Source organism: Barbus barbus (assembly GCF_936440315.1).
Source record: "Barbus barbus genome assembly, chromosome: 40".
In the NCBI taxonomy this organism is placed as follows: Eukaryota; Metazoa; Chordata; class Actinopteri; order Cypriniformes; family Cyprinidae; genus Barbus; species Barbus barbus.
Genome location: NC_136718.1, coordinates 16,732,146 through 16,753,251, shown reverse-complemented (window position 1 = coordinate 16,753,251; position 21,106 = coordinate 16,732,146). Strand labels below are relative to the sequence as shown.

At 35.9% G+C, this 21,106-nt stretch overlaps 1 protein-coding gene across 1 annotated transcript; it reads left to right on the top strand.

Moving 5' to 3' along the window:
* Positions 1-9,287: 9,287 nt before the first annotated feature.
* Positions 9,288-20,268, top strand: LOC306859487 (complement C1q-like protein 4; the record flags this gene model as incomplete). Its single annotated transcript, XM_079400527.1, has 2 exons — positions 9,288-9,830; positions 20,089-20,268. 2 exons carry the CDS (start codon positions 9,288-9,290, stop codon positions 20,266-20,268), a joined length of 723 nt encoding a protein of 240 aa, XP_079256653.1.
* Positions 20,269-21,106: the final 838 nt, after the last annotated feature.

Genomic DNA, 21,106 nt, shown 5'->3' with positions numbered 1-21,106 from the left:
TTGGGGAGTGCTCTCTGTCATCACTTTAGAAGGTTGTGACCCCTGAGCGCAGTGACACCGAGCTGCTAAATTATTCAGCCGTCGTCTCGCGCGGGGCCTCGGGAGGAGTCGAGGCTGTGATTGCTCGGAGCTGACTGACTGACATTTGCACATGAAAATCGGCTTGGTTTTCCCCTCCGAACACTGGTGCTGCTTAAGAAAAACAGCGCAAGGCCTCTGCGGGGGGATGCAGGGCAGGGTACTGTAATGACAGCAACCCCATTCAACTAACGCACCGCGCGAGGCCTGCCAATGAGAACGGCCTCATGAGATTAGCGCCAAAATCATTTAAAGGCATCTTTCCTATGGATCTGACACTGCTTAGGTCGAACAGCTATTAAACATGCAAACAGCAGCTTTTAATAATCATCATTCTGGTAAAACATCTTCGTCTGCATACATACATGCGCTGGTCCTGCAAGAAGTGCTACAAATAGCTTGTGAAAGATAGCTGTTCTCAATGGCAATTGCTCAGCTGGTGGTTGAAATCTGGCTTTTTTTAATTAATGTTTAAGGAACTTCTTTCATTCTTGGGCTTAGTCTTATCATCTTATGTCTTCTACCTACATGTTATATGAGAACTGTAACTGAGATGCAACGATATTCAAAGTTTGGCCCGACAAGCTGAACTATATTGAAATATTATCTCACAATATATCTCTAATATTATTTCACAATATTACTTTTTTTTTTTTTACTGTATTTATGGTCTTAGAAAAACATATTGGTTATAGGGATTTATTTATATAATTATTAGTGTATGCGCTATTCTTTTATTATTTAGAAAGTGACCAATAATTTTACCAATATTTCATATGTAGATTGATTTCTTCTGAAAACACTTCTTCTGTAACAGCTTGAATTGCATATAGCATCATATTATTCCCCCCATTGCATTGTATTGTATTGAGTCGCATATTGTGCTGAATGGAATCGAAATCGGATCGCACAGCATCAGTAGCTGCTTCATATATATCTTTAATGTAACGTATCATTGGCTATGCATCAAGATGCGTATTACATCGGCCTCGGTTATGGAAATGCACATCCCTAATTGCTTGAATTTGGTTATAGGCTGTACTGTCTTTAATAAGGTAATGAATTATAAATATTTTACGAATGTAATAGGCTACTGACAACAGAAAGTGTTCGAGTGCTACACTGTTGCTATGGTTACCTCCTTAATCACAATTGCTATTTGCAAAGGTCAATTTGGCAGGAGGTGAAAATGTAATTTTTTATTATTTCATTTGAAATCATATTGAAATGTTCCTTATGTAAAATAGTATCAAACTGGTCTAATACTTCATAAGATCCCCTCAACAGTTTGTTTTGGCATCCTTTGCGGGGGTTAAAACTTTGATTTGGGAGGTCGGACCCCCCTAAATCCTCCAATAATTTGTAGCTGTTTTTTGTCAGGTTTTTGTGTTGTAGGTAGAGCTGATATTTTACTCCTTCTTCAGGCTTGGGTTTATGCAGCCTGACAGATATTTGCCCATGTATGGATTGATTACCTTTGAGACAAGTCTTCGAATCCAGAGTGTCAGGGTAATGAGACCAAGTCCAATTAGTTAATCCTCTGAGCCAATAAAACCGATAGGCAGTTTGTACAGGGTGAAATGTAAGTAAGATGCTGTTATTTGTGTTTCAGCTGCTGTATACTGTAGTTGAGGTATGGCACTTATGCTATACAACCGATAAAGAAATAGCCTTTTTAAGCTACAAGAAAGGTTTTTTTTGTTTAAAATTCATGGCCTTTAGATCAATCTCATCACTTTAGACTGGAGATTCAAATGATGACTTTTGCAAATAAATAACGAGCAGCGCTAACATTTGAGTGAAACGCTTTGGATTAGTCTCTGAGTCCTCTAAGAAGATGAATGTGGACTTAAGGAGAGAGCAAGTCGTGCTGCTGCAGACTTTCAGCATGCTTGACCATGTCTCTCTGTTTGAGAGGGAAAGCAAGGGATAAGTGGACAGAGAGAGGAAGGTACAAAAGGGAAGGAGAAAGAGAGAGAGGGAAGGGTGTAAGAAAGACACAGAAGGGGTGGAGCGCAAGGCAGAAGACAAATTGTGATTAATAAATGTGGTCCGGGACGGCAGTGTGGAACGATGCTTATTAATGGAGAGAATTAGAGTGGCTGTGCAACTCAATCTACACACTGTCACTCTGCATCAGGCACCATGATCAGAGTCTAATGAAACAGCACAACAGAAACACACACACATACACTCACCTAGCTATAACGTTTCCCCTTTTCTATCGAATACACATACAGACATTTTTTTTTTAAATCTTTAACTTATTTCACAGTCAAATATCTAAACACAAAGACTTGATTTTAGAAGTTCTGAAATTTGCATTAGAACCAAAACGGCATTTTATCTAATTATCACGTCATCTTTAGTCATGATTGTTATTTATTTAGATCATTTGAATTTAAATTAAATTCTATTGCATAAAATATTCAGATTTTTCTTCATGTAATATCTTAAATCTTTCATCTTTTATTTACATATTAAATAGTATTTTGATAATTATGATTTTACTGCGAAACTAAACATGAATACTTTTTTTCAGAGTGCACATATACTTGTCACACACTGGATGGAGAGGCGTACAAGGATGAGTAAGGTATGAGCTTCTTTATTAAACAAACTGAAGGCAACCTCAACAGGTAAGTGCAATAACTCAGATTTCAATGAAGCTCAATAAACTGAGGAATCAATCGGATATCTTTCCATTTAGCAGAATCAACTGGAGGAAGCCTGCCACAGGGATCCAGCAGGTAAGTGATAAAGCAGACGACGCGTTGTAACCTCAAGACCAGACAATGAGGGTATAGATTGAGTGGAGTCTTATAGGGAGCTTGATTAGTGGCAACAGGTGAGGAGGATTCCCTGATGAAGGTAAGGTGTGAGTGTTTGCAGATGGAGTGCAGGTGAGTGGCAAGAGGGATGCTGGGATTTGTAGTGCAGTTCGACTGGTGACTGTGACAATATTGACAATGTAACTGCATATTATCCTGCTATCATATGTCATCTTTAGACATCATTGTATTTACTTAAAGAATTTGAATTTACATTAGAAGCAAAATTGCATTAGATATTCAGAATTATTTAGAGAATATATCTTGAATCTTATTTGATCTTTTTTTATTAGAAGCACAGCTGCATGGATATGATCTAAAAAAATGATCTTATATTTTTTTAGATATTTTAGGTTGATCATTTAGATCACCTGTATTTTTGTGCTTTTACTGCAAAATAAGATAATAATTCTTCTCTTTCTTTCTTTTCTGCATTACGCATATATGGACATATACTGACACCGTCACTGACCTTTAACCTCTTACACCTTTTTCTTCTCTCTCACTCAGAAAACATACAGATATTTACCTGATAATTATTTCTCATCTTTTTTTTCACATTTGCATACAAAAAGCAAACTCTCCATGACATGAACCAGCATCTGGTAATTACATCCTTTCATGCACATTCAGTGTACTGTATGAATACCAAAGTGAATCAATTTCCTTGTTCCTGAAACAATGTGAAAGTCCAAAAGGCCTTTATTTCAGCACCTGGTGATGTTTTATTAATCTTTTTCCAACACCATAACCCTCGAAGGCACTGATCTATAGGCTGTTATATTTTATTTTAAAATCCATTCTTTTCCTCCAGGGCAAAGGTCAGGCCACCTCTCCTTTGACCATTTGGGAGACTCCGTCAATATAATAGTGTTAATTCATGTCCTAATTTCTTTTTACTGCCCAGTGGTAATCTCGTTATTCAAAATTTAACATAAATAACAGCGTATAAATCATTCTCCACACCTACTCAGTGACACTGGATCTATGCACAGAATCCGTGTTTCAATAAGTGTCACAGCGACTCTCATGGGGTCTTGTGTCTGCTAATAATTAGTGAGTCTGTATGTGTTCATGTGTAGAACACTTGTGGTTTTCTTGTTATTTTCCATCAATTCAGTGTTGAAAATACAGATAATGAAGCAATTTCTTTTAAATACCATACAAACAGAATGCACTATAATATGCACCGTGCACACTATGCAAATTTTATATATGCATGGAATACCTATAGCTAAATTTTCCAAATTGCACATTGTACATCAGAGCACACTGTCTGGAATATGTATCCCACAATGCAATGTGCTCCACCTTCCATTTTCACCAGAGACATTTTTTAACCTCTTAAGACCATGCGGCCTCATATGAGGACATTATATTTTTGTGAATTTCTCTGAGACTATACATGCCACAGTTTTAAGTCTGGATGTCCTGTACAGAGCACATTCAGGGCTTTTCAGAGATACCAAATGATTGGATGTTTCACCATGACCACTCCCTCTCCTTGGTCTTCAAAAATGTCTGAAATTAATTTAGTGACACTCTTATGGAAATATGATCATATTTTGTAATTATCATTTAAATCTGTCTAATTTTTTAATTGTGTGTCATAAATCAACATCTCAGAAAAATGTTATGGGGTTTCAAATCAAAATATGACTTTCTGTTATGAAACAGGACGTTGATTTTCATACATGTCCTCATATGAGGACACCGGGAATAAAAGCATGTTTATTACGGGTTTTGGGAGACATCACAAATGAATAGGGAAAGAAATTATATTTCAATATTCTATAAAATATTATATATTATTATGAAAATCTGGTCAATTATTACTCCCATTATTACACTTCTTTTTTCATTTCATGTTGCCCCAAAAACACATTAATATGCAAATTAGATTTAGTTTATAGATGCATTGTATATAATGAGAAAACTGGTTTATGGCTATTTTACACACATTTTACAGAAAGAAAAAAAGGTATATAGAATCATTATGTTATAACATAGTTGAGAATCATCTTTATACAAAGTGTGGTAAAAAAAATAAATAAATCTTAAACTAAAAATGTATTGGTAATTTAAAAAAATCAATTGTTTTTGCCCATGCATGTTCATTCATGTCTTTTTAGTTTTTCAAAGTAACGGAGTCCTGATGTCCTCAATCGAGGACATAGCATAACTTATGAACGAAATATCTTTTTATTTTATTTTTTTACATTATTCTAAATGCTCTAAACAATTTAAAGACATGAAAAAAAAAATTCTTTCCTAAAACTTTTTTCTCGGGTCTTAAGGGGATAAAGCAATTCTGACTTTACACCTCACAACTGTATATGTCACAATGACTTATATCTTGAAATGTGACTTTCTATCACACAATGTGATTTTATTTCCTATTTTAATCTCACATTTAGTTTTCTATTTGTTTCTTTGAGGCTTTGATATTTTTAACATTTCTGTTTAGACATATCAGTGGCAGAAAAAAGTGCATCACCTAAAGGCTAAAAATTAGTCAGATGCACCAATTCTCAAGCCTAGCTTAGTGCATGACAAAAAAAACAAAAAACAAACAATGACTAAAGACGGCAGTAGTCAAGTCAAGTCAAGTCTGCTTTATTGTCAATTCTTCCACATGTATGGCACATACATACAGAGAATTGAAATTGCGTTACTCTCAGACCCTTGGTGCATACAGTTAACATTTAAAACACTGACAGTAGACATTCAAATACAGATAAATACAGTTTAAACATATGTACATACAACTATACAGATATACAAATGAGGACATTGTAGAAAAATAAAGAAAGAGATAGATAAAGTGACATAAGGCACATGACAGATAGAGTGCAAACCAGTTAAATAAAACAAAACTGTGCAGATATATGTGCATATATATATAGAGTGTGTGTATATATATATAGAGCTATATATATATACACTCTATACATATACACATATATTTGCACAGTTTTGCATATCTGTATAGTTGTATGTACATATGTTTAAATTTTAGTAGATTTTAATCAATAATTTTGACCAAAATGGTAGCTGTGGGGTAAACTGTGCCAGATGCTTTGGGGTTAGGCTATGTCACGGGCTCAACTCAGCAGCTTAAAAAACTTCTCCTCCAAAAACAGGTATTGACACAACTTACCCCGCTCTCCCCTACATGACAGGAGAAAGAGAAAAGAGAGACAGAATGGTGAAACGAGACCTGAAACGAAGAGCGAATGAGAGACAGACAGCTCAGAGACATGTGCAATTTTTAATATTAATCATCTCAGTAATATTTTAACAGCCACTAAAAATCCAATTCTCACTATATTGCCTATGTCTCCTGGCAATGATTATACACCAATGTGGTTAAACCCACACTTTGTGTGTGTATTCCTAATCGAAGAGACTGGCTGACACACAAGGTGGGAGTGATATAGTGTTTAACTCAACACTGTAACACACATATACTTCTTACTTGAGGAGCATCATCCGCAGCTTTCTCTCCAGGTTCTTCTGGCACTAGTCATATAGGAGAAAGAGGTGCAGAGAAGGGTGGCTGAAGGAGAAAAAAAGCTGTCAATATGTATTCCCCCCAACACCACCTCCACCATTAAACTTTAAAAATGCAGATGTGTGATTAAGCCTGACAGGGATGCAGACTGGATGAGTAACGCTGAATTCTCAATGGATCTGCTACCAGACCCAATATTTAAACACTGTTAGCATATTAGCCTTCAAACAGACTGCGGGGTGATGCTATGCTAACTCTGTATGAAAGTGTTAATTTAGGCTATTTTAAATGGGTGATGAGTCAGTTTTAATGTTGTATTGACATTTTTTTTAAATCCATCATAACAGGCCTATTTGTCAGCTATTCTAGGTCTATGTAATATATCTGTTAGTTTGTTAATAGATAGATAGATAGATAGATAGATAGATAGATAGATAGATAGATAGATAGATAGATAGATAGATAGATAGATAGATAGATAGATAGATAGATAGATAGATAGATAGAGAGAGAGGGAGGGAGGGAGAGCACAATGGTCTCAGTGTCCTTCACTAATGAGCTCTGAAAGCTAGAGAAACTGAGCCACACACACAATGGCCTCGAAAAGTCACAGTGCTCCATCTTTAATCCAAACAGATAGAGATGCTTCACCCAGTCATTTTTTCTGTCATTTTTCTGAGTTTTTTTTTGTGAATAAAATGGCTTATTTTTAAAAGCATTAGTCAGGCTGTTGACATGATAAACGATTAACATTTACACCACTTTCCCCCATTAAATGATGATTAAGTTGGAAAAACACAGCGACTGTGTCTAAAAACCAAGTGTGCTGCCGAGTCAGACAGCGTCTTTAGGCATCGCACGCGCGTTCTAGGCAGCTCAGTGGTGTTTGATTCAGAGCCAGTGAGAAGAGCGAGGATGAGATGGGATGGAGGGAGGAGTCGACCGGGTGGAGGAATGAGGGGACCGTGTGTGTGTGTGTGTGTGTGTGGGGAGTGTGAAAATCTCACAGGTGTCGGAGTCAGAAGTCCGGCGCTGTTGCTGTTTTATTATTTCTCTCGACAAAACGAACGACAAAAGCGGAAGTTTCACTCACGCGTGCAGTCAGTTACGGTCCGAGGAATAAATAAGGTCAGAAGTGATAGTCGCAACTCAATTAAGTTAACTCACCGTATTTGACTGGTTAAAGCATTTCAAATCGCTATTCTGCGATTCAGTCTGTTGCTGGAGTAAAGAGAGGAGGAGTCTTCGTCTGCTGAAGATGCATATGAATTACATTCACCTTTAATTTGTTCCGGAACTCAGCGAATGTATAAGGACAGACAATAGAGGAAGATTTTTAATCCTAAAGATCTTCCATAAACACCGAAGTGAAGGTAAGTGTCTGTTTAATGCCTTTTTAGTGTAGCCTACTTGAAGTTGCGCACTTGTGTCATACTTTCACTGGTGTTATTTCGCGTGCTTCACTGAATGTATAAAAAATTTATTTTATGGTAGGCTATTAATTTAATTATTGGTTTATCTCTGCATATTTCAAAAATTGGTAGCAAAACCTTAACGCCATGTTGGCCTCTGTGGAATTCAGTGGTCATTATGATAAAATAAATACATTAATAATAATAATATATAGGCTAATAATAAAATGAAATCACAGATGTTTTGGATGCATTTTGGATTTAGCAAGAAATAACGCAAGAAAACTTTCAACATGTTCAATTAAAATTGAATTTACATAAATAATTGAAATACAATTGAGTGTGTGTTTTGTAGCCTATATATATATATATATATATATATATACACACACACACACACACACACACATATATTAAATGTAGCCGTCACTAATTTTCCTTATTGTCTTTTCGTGTTTTTCCTCCTCCAGTTCTATTTCTGTGGAATTTTCCCAGTCCTGCCAGAGTGAATACAGGGGTCTTCCATATGTCGCTGAAAAATTTATAATAATATTCTGTAGGATCAGTACATTGTGGCTCATCAGGTTTCGATGCAGGGCGTTGGACAAATTTCATTGTACAGGATCAGTTTATTTTGAAACGTGGAACACTAGATGACAGATTGTTTTGCTACATCTGTCAGGTGTTTGGTTGGACTTAATTTGAATTTTGTTTTGCAAGCCGGTAACTTTGTGATTTCATCTAGCCTTTCAATTGCAAAATTTTGCAATTGCTCAATTGCACATGTTTTGTTAGGTGGACAATATCTTTGAAGTGGAAAAACCAAAAGCAGTTCGTTGTTGTTCACTTATGCAAAAAAAAAAAACAACCCTCAAAATATCTACTGTGTATTAGAAAATTCATTGTATATTTAATGTTAACAAACAAGGGGATGAACGAAAAGATTTGAATTGTTATTAGCAAAGAAATTCCAACACTTTAAAAATAGTGTATTGCATTGTATTGCAAGTATTTCCATATATTAGGTGACCAAGAGCCACCTTGTGTTTCTGTAATCATCTTATATTCTTTTCCGTGCCACACCTTTGTGTTGCAGCCACCACTGTTCCTATTCGTCCTTCCAGATCTTCCTGTCGCTCTCCACGCTGTCCTACCACTAGTCCCATCTCACCCTCTCCTTTCTGTATGCTCCACGCTCTTCTTAGTCTCCTTGTCTCATCCATAAATTCATCTTCTGTCCTTCTCCCCACTGGCCTCATTCCTCAATAGATATCTGTGGCTCTCTGGCTGTCCTTTTGTACGCACATTTGCTTTCACACTTTAGTGAGTTTTTCTCTAACTTTCACGCTGGCGGGCACCATTCCACCTAAAGGAGAGGAGGACTTTCTAACGCTTGCTGCCTCCCGGCTCAGCCGTCGCAAGCGTGTCATAGGAGTGGCCGTGGGTGTGGCCATGGTTCTGATTCTCCTTGTCACCATCCCTTTACTGGTCCACAACACTAAAGGAGGAGGAGCTGGCAACGCAGGAAGTCATTATGAAATGCTAGGAAGTTGTCGGATGGTTTGTGACCCCTACACCACATCTCACGGCCAGGAGCTAACGGCTGTTTCACCCGCACCTCCTGATTTTCCAAACCGGAAAGGGAAGTCTGGGTATCGGGGGCCTCCTGGAATCCCAGGACCACCTGGACCACGAGGACCACCTGGAGAGCCTGGAAAGCCAGGTCCACAAGGGCCCCCGGGTCCTGGGCCTGGTGGTTACGTGCCGTCGCTCTACAGCCCTAAGATTGCATTTTACGCAGGCCTGCGCAAGCAACATGAAGGCACTGATGTGCTCAAGTTTGATGATGTGGTGACCAATGTTGGCAATTACTATGAGCCCAGCACTGGAAAATTCACATGCCCTCTACCTGGTATCTACTTCTTCACATACCATGTCCTGATGAGAGGAGGAGATGGGACCAGTATGTGGGCGGACCTCAAGAAGAACGGACAGGTAAGAATTTATCATTGTTTGGGGTTGAAATGAAATCTTTGGCTCAAGCATAGTTCATCCAAAAATGAAAATAGCTGTAATCATATATTCACCCTCATGTCATTCCAAAGTATGACTTTCTTACTTCTGCAGCACAAAATGAAGATATTTTGAAGAATGTTTCAACTGATTAGTCCATACAATGGACGTCAATGAGGTCCAAAACAACACTGAATGAACCTCACTTACTTTTTTCAAAACATCATCTTTATGTTCTACAGAAGAAAAAACATGCATACAGGTTTATAATGACATAAGGGTGAGTAAATGATAAAACAGTCAAATTTTTGGGGCTTTATTGCAGACAATGTGTGCAGTCAAATATAAGAAGTAGTTTCTCTTTGCCTCAGTTCACCATATTGAGCTTCACCACTAAGGTCAACTTCATTTAGAGTAGTCAGAATAGTTGGATTATGAGCTTTTTTTCTTATTAAAATTCCTATTAAATTATATAACTGATTACCATCGCACTACATAACATGAAAGCAAATTGGATGCAGAGGTATTGTTTTGCAAGGCTGACCAGGAGAAGACTTAAAGGAAAATTGTGACATTAATGTCTTATCTGTGTGTCCAAACTATCTCAGCTGCATTGCCATATGTTTTGACAATCTAATAACATTATATTTACATCTCACTCATCACCTAAAAATGTGTCATACGACTCAGCAGCCAGAGCTGTCAAGGTTTGGTCTACTGCCAGTTAAATAATGAATGTACAAAAAATGAACAGTTTCCATATTCAGCCATTCATTCCCTCGACATTAATTAAATACTGAAGGCAGGAAATGAGCGAGACATGAAAAGGTTTATCTGTAGTGTTTTTAAGTGATTCTATGACCTTTGTAGATCAAAACACACTCTTGGACCTTTTTATTTGACAGGCAATCGTAACATATTCTTTTATGAACAGTTTTACGCAAGCACACTATAAAATGTTTATTTGTATTTCACTGTGCAGTGAAAGCCTGGTGTTATGTTGTAAAAAAACAGAACATTGGCTTAATAGAGTGGACCACCGGTAAAAGTGATTAGAGTCATAGTAGATTAAATTGGTCCAACCTGTACAGTTTTGTATTGTCATGCAAGTCTGCTTCCCCTGTTAAATCATTCATAACTCTTAGATTGAATCCCCTGCATGCTGTACGTGCCCCCTTCTATTGCATGTTCATTGATTGCTCATTAATTATCTTTTTGGTCCACTCAATTACGTCCATTTCGAGCACATCAGGTGGCATTGCTTTACTCCTCTGTAGGCCTGAAATGTAATAGAGGAATGTGTGGGTTAACTGCGCACTACACCAAATAAACTGCAAATGGAATGATACTTCCCCAAGCACTTAAAATACAGTCCGTAGTCCATTTGCGACACTAGTCACAATTTTTGTAGCCTTTAAGATTTTAAAGAGTTCATTGGATGCAGATTTGTGCAGCTACCTATGGAAAGTACAGAGCATGTAAAAGTGAAAAGGATGCTAGATTTTTTGACAGATGCTGAGAGACTGGAATTCTCAGAAGTGTCATTTGAAAGCAGACAATGGTCCGTTGGGATTAGGAGGTTTATGTTAATTTGCTAAAGGTTATTTTTGAATACTGACAAAATGGTGTTCAAACAGTCAAGTCTATTGAATATTATAGGCCAGTTTCCAAATCACCGAGATCACAGAAATTCAAAGGTTTTGAAGTGGAGAATCACCATTGTGCAGTTTTACTCAAGACTAGGCTACTCTACAAATATACATAGGGTGTTTCTTCATCTAAAAGCACTTTTAGGGATATTTTTATTAAAACATATTTTCTCTTTTTCTTTGTGTTTGCTTATGAAGCAGAGCTTCATGATTATTAATTAAAAGAACACATTTTCTATTCAAACTCCCTTGCAATCATATTCGTATATAAAAAAACAGTTTCACAAACCGTTGTCATTTCAAACCTCGCTACACCAGTAGGTGGCAACAAGTGACTTATTGAATCACTAAGTTCAACTGATTCCTTAAAAGACATTGATTTACTCAGAAATGAAACAAGTAACTAGCTGTACAAAAGTGGGTTTTTGCAGCGAAGCCATAAAATAATGATTTTTGTTTCCCCAAAGAGCCTTTCAGTGATCAGTTCGAGAACCATTTTTCTTAGCATATAGAACATTTGAATAATCTAAAGAACCTTTCTTCACTTTAAAGAACCCTTTGCCCAATGGAAAGGTTCAATGGATATTAAAGGTTCTTTATTGAACCATTAATGCAAATAAAGAACCTTTATTTTTAAGATTGTAAGTTCAAAAATTAATTAGTTCAGATTAATAAATATATCAATTTTAAAACTTTTAACTAAAATGTTACATCAGTACTGTTTCAATGGTATGCATATTACCTTTAAAGGCAGAATATTTTATGTAAACTTTTACTATATAGGCAATTTTGATTTACATATTTGTGTACATATTTTGAATTATATACTCCATTTTGTTTATTTCATTTTTTTAATAGACTCGAGCAAATATCATTTTGTTAGTTAGGATTTTTGCAAATCACCAAAATAATTTTTTTTTTCAGAATAATAAAATATCATAATCTTTATTATGAAAAAAATAATTTATTATTAAAAAAAGACTCAAATGCCTTTTTATATATATATATATATATATATATATATATATATATATATATATATATATATATATATATACACACATCAGTAAAAGTGACCTTTGAAGAAACACTCACAAACTGTAAAAGAACAACACCAGAACTGAAAAAATAAGCAGTGAAATATATCATAATTTTTATCCTTCATTTTGAAAACAACTTTTGACAGTCATCTCGCATCTTCATTGTGGAGGCCATGTTCAATATGGCACCCCAGTGGGTGGCCCACAAGCTCAAGTGCACAAGTGAATTGTGAGACAGGCTGAGAGAAGGACGCAAGGGTAGCCATGACAGTTAAGAGTATGGCAGAATCACCCAGGCTGCTTGACAGAAAGATCAGGCGATGAAAGGAAGATAGATGGCTTAATAGAAAGCTGCAGACAGTGGGCAGAGAGACGAGACTTCTGGGAGGCTTATACGCACGGACAAAAGTGAATACAGAGCCACAGACAGATGGAGAAGCGCCATACATGTCATGGTTTGACAGGTTAACAAGGCGTCTTAAAGATAAAAAGACCAGATCCTGACATTAGCATTTGTTTGCTAATTATGACTGTCTGTGAATTTTAGGGTGCTAATTAAGAGAAAAAATATATCTCAGGTATCCTCTAGAGTGTGGCATGCGTGTTGCCATACCTGGTTGCGGGCCCGTGTGACCATCTGGCTGATCATTGTCTGTGCGGTGGTTTTGACAGCTAGTGAAAGCTGGTCTCTTGATAGCGACTGGTGCAGTTGTGATGGTTTACTCATTGTCGGACCTCAGACGTGTGAGGCTAAAGTGTCCCAGGAGTGTCACTGTTGAATGGTCTGTGAGTTAGTGCCCTTTGGTACCTCCTGAAATGGAAATGATGTAGGTGGATAATCATGGAAAAGTCACAGGTCAGCAGGACTGAAAACTACAGAAACGTTGATATCATTTAAATCTTTTCTTATAGGATCAATTACAGGTAGTTTTCTTGATTTTACAGGAAAAAAATAAAAGAATAGAGAATATTCCATTTTCATTATCCTTCTTTAATAATTTTTTTCCTATATATTTTTTTAAAGGTCAGAATTTGACTTCACTATTTTGGGTTTGTCACACAGACTTTTTAACTTCCCCTTTATGTTTAATTTTTTAAAACATGGAAAAAGATGGACGTTTTACATAAAAAGTCAATTAGAATTTGTAATTACATTGAAATTAAAATTTTAATTGACAGTGTATAGTGTACTGTATACATATAACAAAGAAATATATATGTGACCCTGGACCACAAAACCAGTTGCAATTTTTCTAAATTGAAACTTAAAATTTTCAAATTTCAAATCAATTTTCAAATTTTTTAAGCTTTCCATTGATGTATGGTTTGTTAGGATCGGACAATACTTGGCCGAGATACAACTATTTGAAAATCTGGAATCTGAGGGTGCCAAAAACTCTAAATATTGAGAAAATCTAAAAAGTTGTTCAAATGAAGTTCTTAGAAATGCATGTTACTAATCAAAAATGAAGTTTTGATATATTTATGGTAAGAAATTTACAAAATATCTTCAAGGAACATGATCTTTACTTAATATCCTAATGATTTTTGGGATAAAAGAAAAATCGATCATTTTGACCCTTACAATGTATTTTTGGCTATTGCTACAAATATACCCCAGCGACTTAAGACTGGTTTTATTGTCCAGGGTCACATATAAACATACATTTTAATATATATATACATACATATTTTAATATAATGCACATATACAATATATACATTCTAACAAATATTATTTGTTATATAATTTGTTAAATATTTTATGATGGAAATTTTAATTCAGAAACAATCCATTTCTTTTTTTTTGTATAAATATAAAATTAATTGTCTGCTTACTAACTTGCTTGTTAGCAAATCCAATACTTACAATATTTTTTTCCCCACACCTCCATGCTAAACCCACGACTTGAATGTTTATCGATTGTTTATTCCAGGATATGTGGTCTTTAACATACAGTAGAAGATAACATGTTTGAATTTTTCAAGATTTTTAAAACATGCCACTAACTAAAGAGTGACCCATTATTCACTGCCTTTTAGTTTAGAATTAGTACATTTTTGTTTTGTAAACTGTGCCAATATATGACAGTAGATGAATATGTTTTTTATTACAGTAATTCATTTGTTGAGTTACAGATGGAAAGGATTAGTGATGTGATCATAATAGTGCCATCTTTAATATTTAATGAGGTCATCTTAATTTTTCTTGTAATTAATTTGGTGTATTGCCCACTGAACGAGATATTTTCATAATGAAATTTCATCATTGTACATTTAGCTACTGTATCACAGCATCTGGGAAATTTCATACAAGAAAAGATTTTAACTTGTCATATCCCATCTTCAAAAGTCCCAGTGACGTTAGGGTCAAAAATCTTTTAATAATAGCTTCTAATTTTTATGCTGTATAAGTCAGATAACCTCCGCCGTCTGATGGAATAACTGCATAAAGATCTATAAACATATGGCGAGATTTGTTCAAATGATTTGATGCTGCTAGCGTTATTGGTGGCGTTTTATTGTGCTTGTTGAATAATGGTTTGTTTGCCTTAATGCTAATGCGAGTCAAAATATAACACCAGGGCTGTGTGTCATCTCTGATTTAGCATCTACATGCTTCTTCCTTATCATTAACGTACCGTGTGCTGTTAATCTTTTAATTTATGGTCCCTCATGTAGGTTCCCAAACCCTCAGTCTAAACCTCTGTTCAAAGTAGACTAATCTACACTCCGTCCGCTGTGTTGATTAATCGTTCCACCATTTCTTTTTCTCCTTTTTCACCTGTCACACGCTCTTTTAATAGACCTCTAAAAGGTCGAGCTCTTTCACACGCAAGTGTTAAAAATGCCATCGCCTGTCTGTTAATGACCAGTACCTGCTCTAATAAATGTCTCCCGGTGCAGTGACATGTACATAGTCCGGTAGAAATATAATGAGTGTCTTTGGTCGTCTCTAATTGTGGTGATCCCTAATTGCACGGCCTCTAATTGTCAAATAGTTTTAAGGGAAATGGTATAAACTGATTAAAATCAGTCAAATGGAATGCATAGGTGACACCCTTATTAATTTTTACATGGGGTCAGTTGTTAAAAGGATGGTTCACCTAAAAATGACAATTCTGACATTGTGGGAAGCAATTGGCCTAATGCATCTTCTTTCGTGTTATACTGTTTTTAAATAACATGAGGGCGAGTTAATGATATCAGAATTGACATTTTAGGTGAACTAACCCTTTAACCAGTTGATAATATACATACAGCGATGTTCACAGAGCCTGTAACCGGTGTTATAGTGCACACTTGGACCATTAGTATGCAATGCCACGCTCGTACAGTATGCCAATTAAGCATAACTCTCTGAAGAAGCGAAACAAATTTTATTCTCCCTTTGAGGCAAAACGGAGCTATTCAATAAATGTTCCATTTTTTTTTTTGCTTTAGTCTTTTCCCTCCTCTCGTGTGTGCTTGGTCCCTTAGGTAAGTTTAAGAGCTAGTTTTCCATTGTCTCCGCTCTAAGAGGACTGTATATCACGGAGAATGAATTCTGTCAGTTTTATTACCACTGGAGCACGGCACCACTGATAAAAACAAGACTTCATATACCCTTGCATCTCACAAAATAGCTTTGCTTGATCAGTCTGTTACCCGAAACCTCCCCCTCCAATTTTCTCCTTCAACCCTCGTCTTTCTCCTCAGCTCTGGTTATGTTTAAAACACCATCCTTCCCCTCCCTGTAATGAAATGGCCTGGCAGAACAAGCCAACAAGACCCTGCGAGGGTCCCTGCTCGCAGCCAGCGCTGAAATCAAGTCAGCGTGGCGTTTCACAAGTAGTCGGCTCCCATGTCAATATCCATCTCCAGTGCAGTCAACGGTAATCCTAAAATGCCTCTCTCCTTCTCCCTCCAAGACAAGCTTTCATATCACTTACATTTGATAAATGCCGGAAAGCATCTAACAAGCTCGCTTTGCAGGAGATGTCTAAACCCCGGGCGCTCAGATTCGGTGTAACTGATCCCAAAAATACAAGACGAGAATCAATGGAAGCGAAGAAAGGTCTTAAATGATCTTCGCCGGATGACTGCTAATTAAAGTGACCGCTCGTGTTGTCGTGTCAAACACGGGGGTATGCCGGAGGGAGAAACTGCCCCTTTGCCCACTTAGCCAAAATAATGAGGAGAATGACATACACTGTGCGTCGATAGGGAGAGGAGGCCAGGCCGTCACTGTCAGACGTGGAATGATGTGCATGCCACATTTACTTTTTTGATCTTGATGATATTTGAGTTTTCTTAAGTCATTGTGGCATTGCAGTAAAAACATTTCAGGTGTGGCATACTTTGATGTGTAACATAAAGAAAACATCATTGTTGCACTGATTGCTATTCGGTCACACATACCAATGACAGGCTTACCAACTCAATATTTAGATTATTGACCGGCCCGCTGTGTAAATTACTGTATCATAGAGTGTGGCTGTTAGATCTGGATGTGAGGGATTGTGTAGTTGTTTCTGTAGTCTTTTTTTATGTGAGATAATAGTTGGAAAAGGGCTTTCTCAAGGGACTGGTAACCCAGCACTGTTTGACACAGGCTGCACCGGGATAAGGCAAAAATGCTGTTCACATCACACATCAACACAGCGAATATCTTCAGGTGAAATAAAATGATTTTTAACACATTTAGAGTTTTCCATGATCAATTTTTATAATAATAGTCAAAATATCTTAATTTAATAACTTTTTAATAAAAATTACAGATCTATATTATGCATAGATAAATGGCACCATTTGTTGATTTGTTTAAAAGTAGGGCCCAACAAGAGTACTCAGAGGTTGGGTAGCATATTTTGTATTTATTCATTTAATTTTTATTTTTTGGATAATTATTATTTAAAAGAGTAATATATGTGACCATTTAAAAAGCAAAAACTGCATTATTATTATTATTATTATTAAAACCTTCATTATGAGTATTTTTTACTATTATTATTAATGATATTCACAGTGAATCTTATGCTTTTTATTGTTGTAAGACTAAATAAATAGCTTAAAAATCAGTTCTACATATCAATTATTAAACACATAAAATAACTGATGAAAATGCAATATTGGTTGATCACTGCTCATTAATTTTTAAACTGCATGTCTCTATATAGCTTGTGAAAATGTGCAAGCGAATTTTTTCAAATTGCGAATGACAAATATCTATCACTGCTATGCAAAATCAATTTAAAACTGATATATTTGTCCTACAGTGCTGCATTGTAAACCTCTCTAACATCATTATACAGATTGGTATTCAATAAAGCATCTAAATGGCCGTAGTCTCCGCTCAGGACATTGTGCGGATGTTGACAGTATCGTGATGGTAATGGAGTGGGGTTATTAGATTATGGATATGGGAGGGAGTTGTTCTCTGTCTGGGGTCAGTGTGTTTTATGAGGTCTGTGGTTGTGGGTGTTTCTCAAGGGAATAACACACCCAATAAAATAAGAGGCATTTGAGTGAGTGATGGCATGTTGTATGAGGATGTTTACTGACACCGTGCATATCATTGCATTTTTTTCCTACGATAGACTCGCTCCATATGTTTAGGAAACCTGACAGAGATTGAGTGGCTATAACACGGCTGAGCAAAATGCCTGACAATCACTGTCTGTCATCTGACACCTGTCTGCTAAAACATTCCCCGTTTTTTCCATTTAGAATCCTTGAGCATAGATCAGATACTAAGAAATGATATCTAAATCACATTGCAAGGATATAGCACTATAATGCGGTATATTTGTGTCTGTTTTCTCAGAGGTCTTGGACCTTTTTAATTGTATCTCTATGCAGGGATGTACGTCTGTCTGACCACATGACTAATCTCAATTTAAAATGTTAACAAACAAGTTTCAGATCCACTGCTGGGAGTCAATACAGCTGATCTCTCAAGCAGAATTTAAATGAGTCCGTGTCTCCAGTAAACAGTCTCATTGTGGTTTGTGTGATACGTGCGCTTGCGATTAAATTCAACAGGTTAATAAAGGAAGGGGTATAGTAGAGTTTTAGCATCACCCATATAGGTCTGGCTTCACGATACAGTAGATAAATAGGAGAGAGTGTGACCTCTTTCTCAATTGAGGTGGAGGTCAGCAGGTTATCTGCAGTCCCATCCATTTAACCCGGCCAGCCCTTGTCAGAGTATCATTTAATAATGACTCCATTCCATTGCCATAGAGATGATAAAACAAGGCCTCTTTCAGGTCAAGAGAGCATCTGTTTGTTGAGATATGGCTAGTGCCGTATTTTCAAACCTTTTTTAGGATTAAGTACCTCAACAGCCCCATCAGCACAACTTTATCGATATTTACCAGAAGTGTGTTCCTTTTGAATCATTATACTTTGTTTCATGTAGCATTATTATTCATATGAATATGTAATATTAATATATAATTCATATTAATTATTCAATCTAATAATTAATGTTTATAAAATGTATTACAATAAAAATGTGTTCACCTCAAAGGAACTGGAAAAACTATGAAATCAATTACAATTCATTATTTTTGCATATTTGTTTAATTTTAAAAATTGTAATTAATACATTTATTATTTTGTAATATGTTTTTTCTACAGATTAACAAACTCTTTCCAAGATGGAAATGGTGTTATAGTGGTTTATGCACTTATTTTAAAAAGCAAGCATCTGGAAAAAAACATTTTTTTTTTCCTAAAAAGGATTATGAAAAGATTATGAAAACAATTACAATTCATTATTTGTGTCTATTAATTTAATTGATTATTTTAATAATACAAATATTACTTGTAATTATTATTCATAACATGATTATTTTTCTGTAGTTCTATTGTTCTAGTTTAACCAATTGAAATGGTGTAATAGTGGTTTTTGTAATCTGGATAAAATCTTTTTTTTCTTTCCCTTCAAATGAAAAGAATCATGAAATGATAATGAAATAAATTATAATTCATTATTTTTGTTTATTAATTAATTTTTATTTGTATTATTAATTATTCTTTTTATTATTATTGATATAAAAAACATGAAATTATTTATTTGTAATAATATTAAAATGATCTATTCATTTATTTTCAGTTCTGTAGGTTTAACATTTAAAAACATAAAAAAATTATACCTATTAAATTCTTCTTTTATATATGATAATGAAAAAGTTACTGAATGCAGTCTGTGCTTATTAATAATAAATTCCACTACTTGAAGTTATTGCATATCATATCAAATGAACAAAATCCCATTGATATCTCTAATATTCTCTCATTGCAATGTTCAGATCTTGCTTCTTGAATATGTATTTATATGTTTAAGTGAAAAAAAAATTATTAGAGTGACTATTGCATTGTGAGGTGGATAAATGCTTTAGTTATGTTTTGCTGTTTGGTCTAATGGTTATTACTAAATGATTATGAGTACGCGTTCAGTATCATTCAAGTATGCTAGAATATTGAGAATCTAATCTGTGAATTGTGGCGATCTGCTCTGTGTCCTTCCTCTAACCGTGGCTTCATTTCTCCTGTGTGTGACAGGTGAGGGCCAGCGCTATCGCCCAGGACGCTGATCAGAATTATGACTACGCCTCCAACAGTGTGATCCTGCATTTAGACGTGGGAGATGAGGTCTGTGTGCAGCTGGACGGAGGGAAAGTCCACGGAGGAAACACCAACAAATACAGCACGTTCTCTGGCTTCCTCATCTATGCCGACTGAGCTGCTCTACACACTCAGATGTACTGTGTATGAACACACACACTTGAACACACACTCATACAGTTACATACACACACCGAACAGGCTTGAAAGAAATGGACGTGGTTTATACGGAGCAGAAGGGCTGCACAGACATAACAGCAACCGATTCCTTTCATAAAGCCAGAGGATTTCCGACACGCTGTTTGTATGTGTGTAAATTATAACTATCTTACATTATACACTACTCCCAAACTTAAATTAAAATGCATATAAATATATGTCTATATCTATCCTGGACAGCGACACACTCATAGTTTCATGTGTACTTGTTAGTGTACCTGTCTCCATTTTGGGCGTCAATCAAAACCAGAGATTCAGACTCACTAGTCGACATGCTTTACTGTGAACTGAGCTGCATTTACACATGGCTGGACTTGAAAGAAAATCAGTGCTTAAATGTACTTTTCACTCACTAGACGCAGCCGTAGTGCAATATGGACACGTATATATGCGTGCGCACATGTCGCAGGGCTAGTGATTAATCTAAGTCTTCTTGTTCAATTAATTTGTCTTCAAGTGACTGCTTTGGATTTCTGTGTGGAATTGGAAATATGGCTAATGTGCGTGGACACTCAATGGCTCGCTACAGCCAAACAGATAGATTTCCAATCAGTCTAAATAATCTGGGCTGGACTGGAACATTGATATATTGATTTAGGCTGAGAAGATTTAAACCAGTACAATGTAGTAATCACGCAAATAAATTAAATTATAAGTACTTTTTAAAAGGTAGGATGTTGTCCCCTTGTGTAAGTCTAATAAAAGATGTAAAACTTTGAAATTAATATGAAAATGT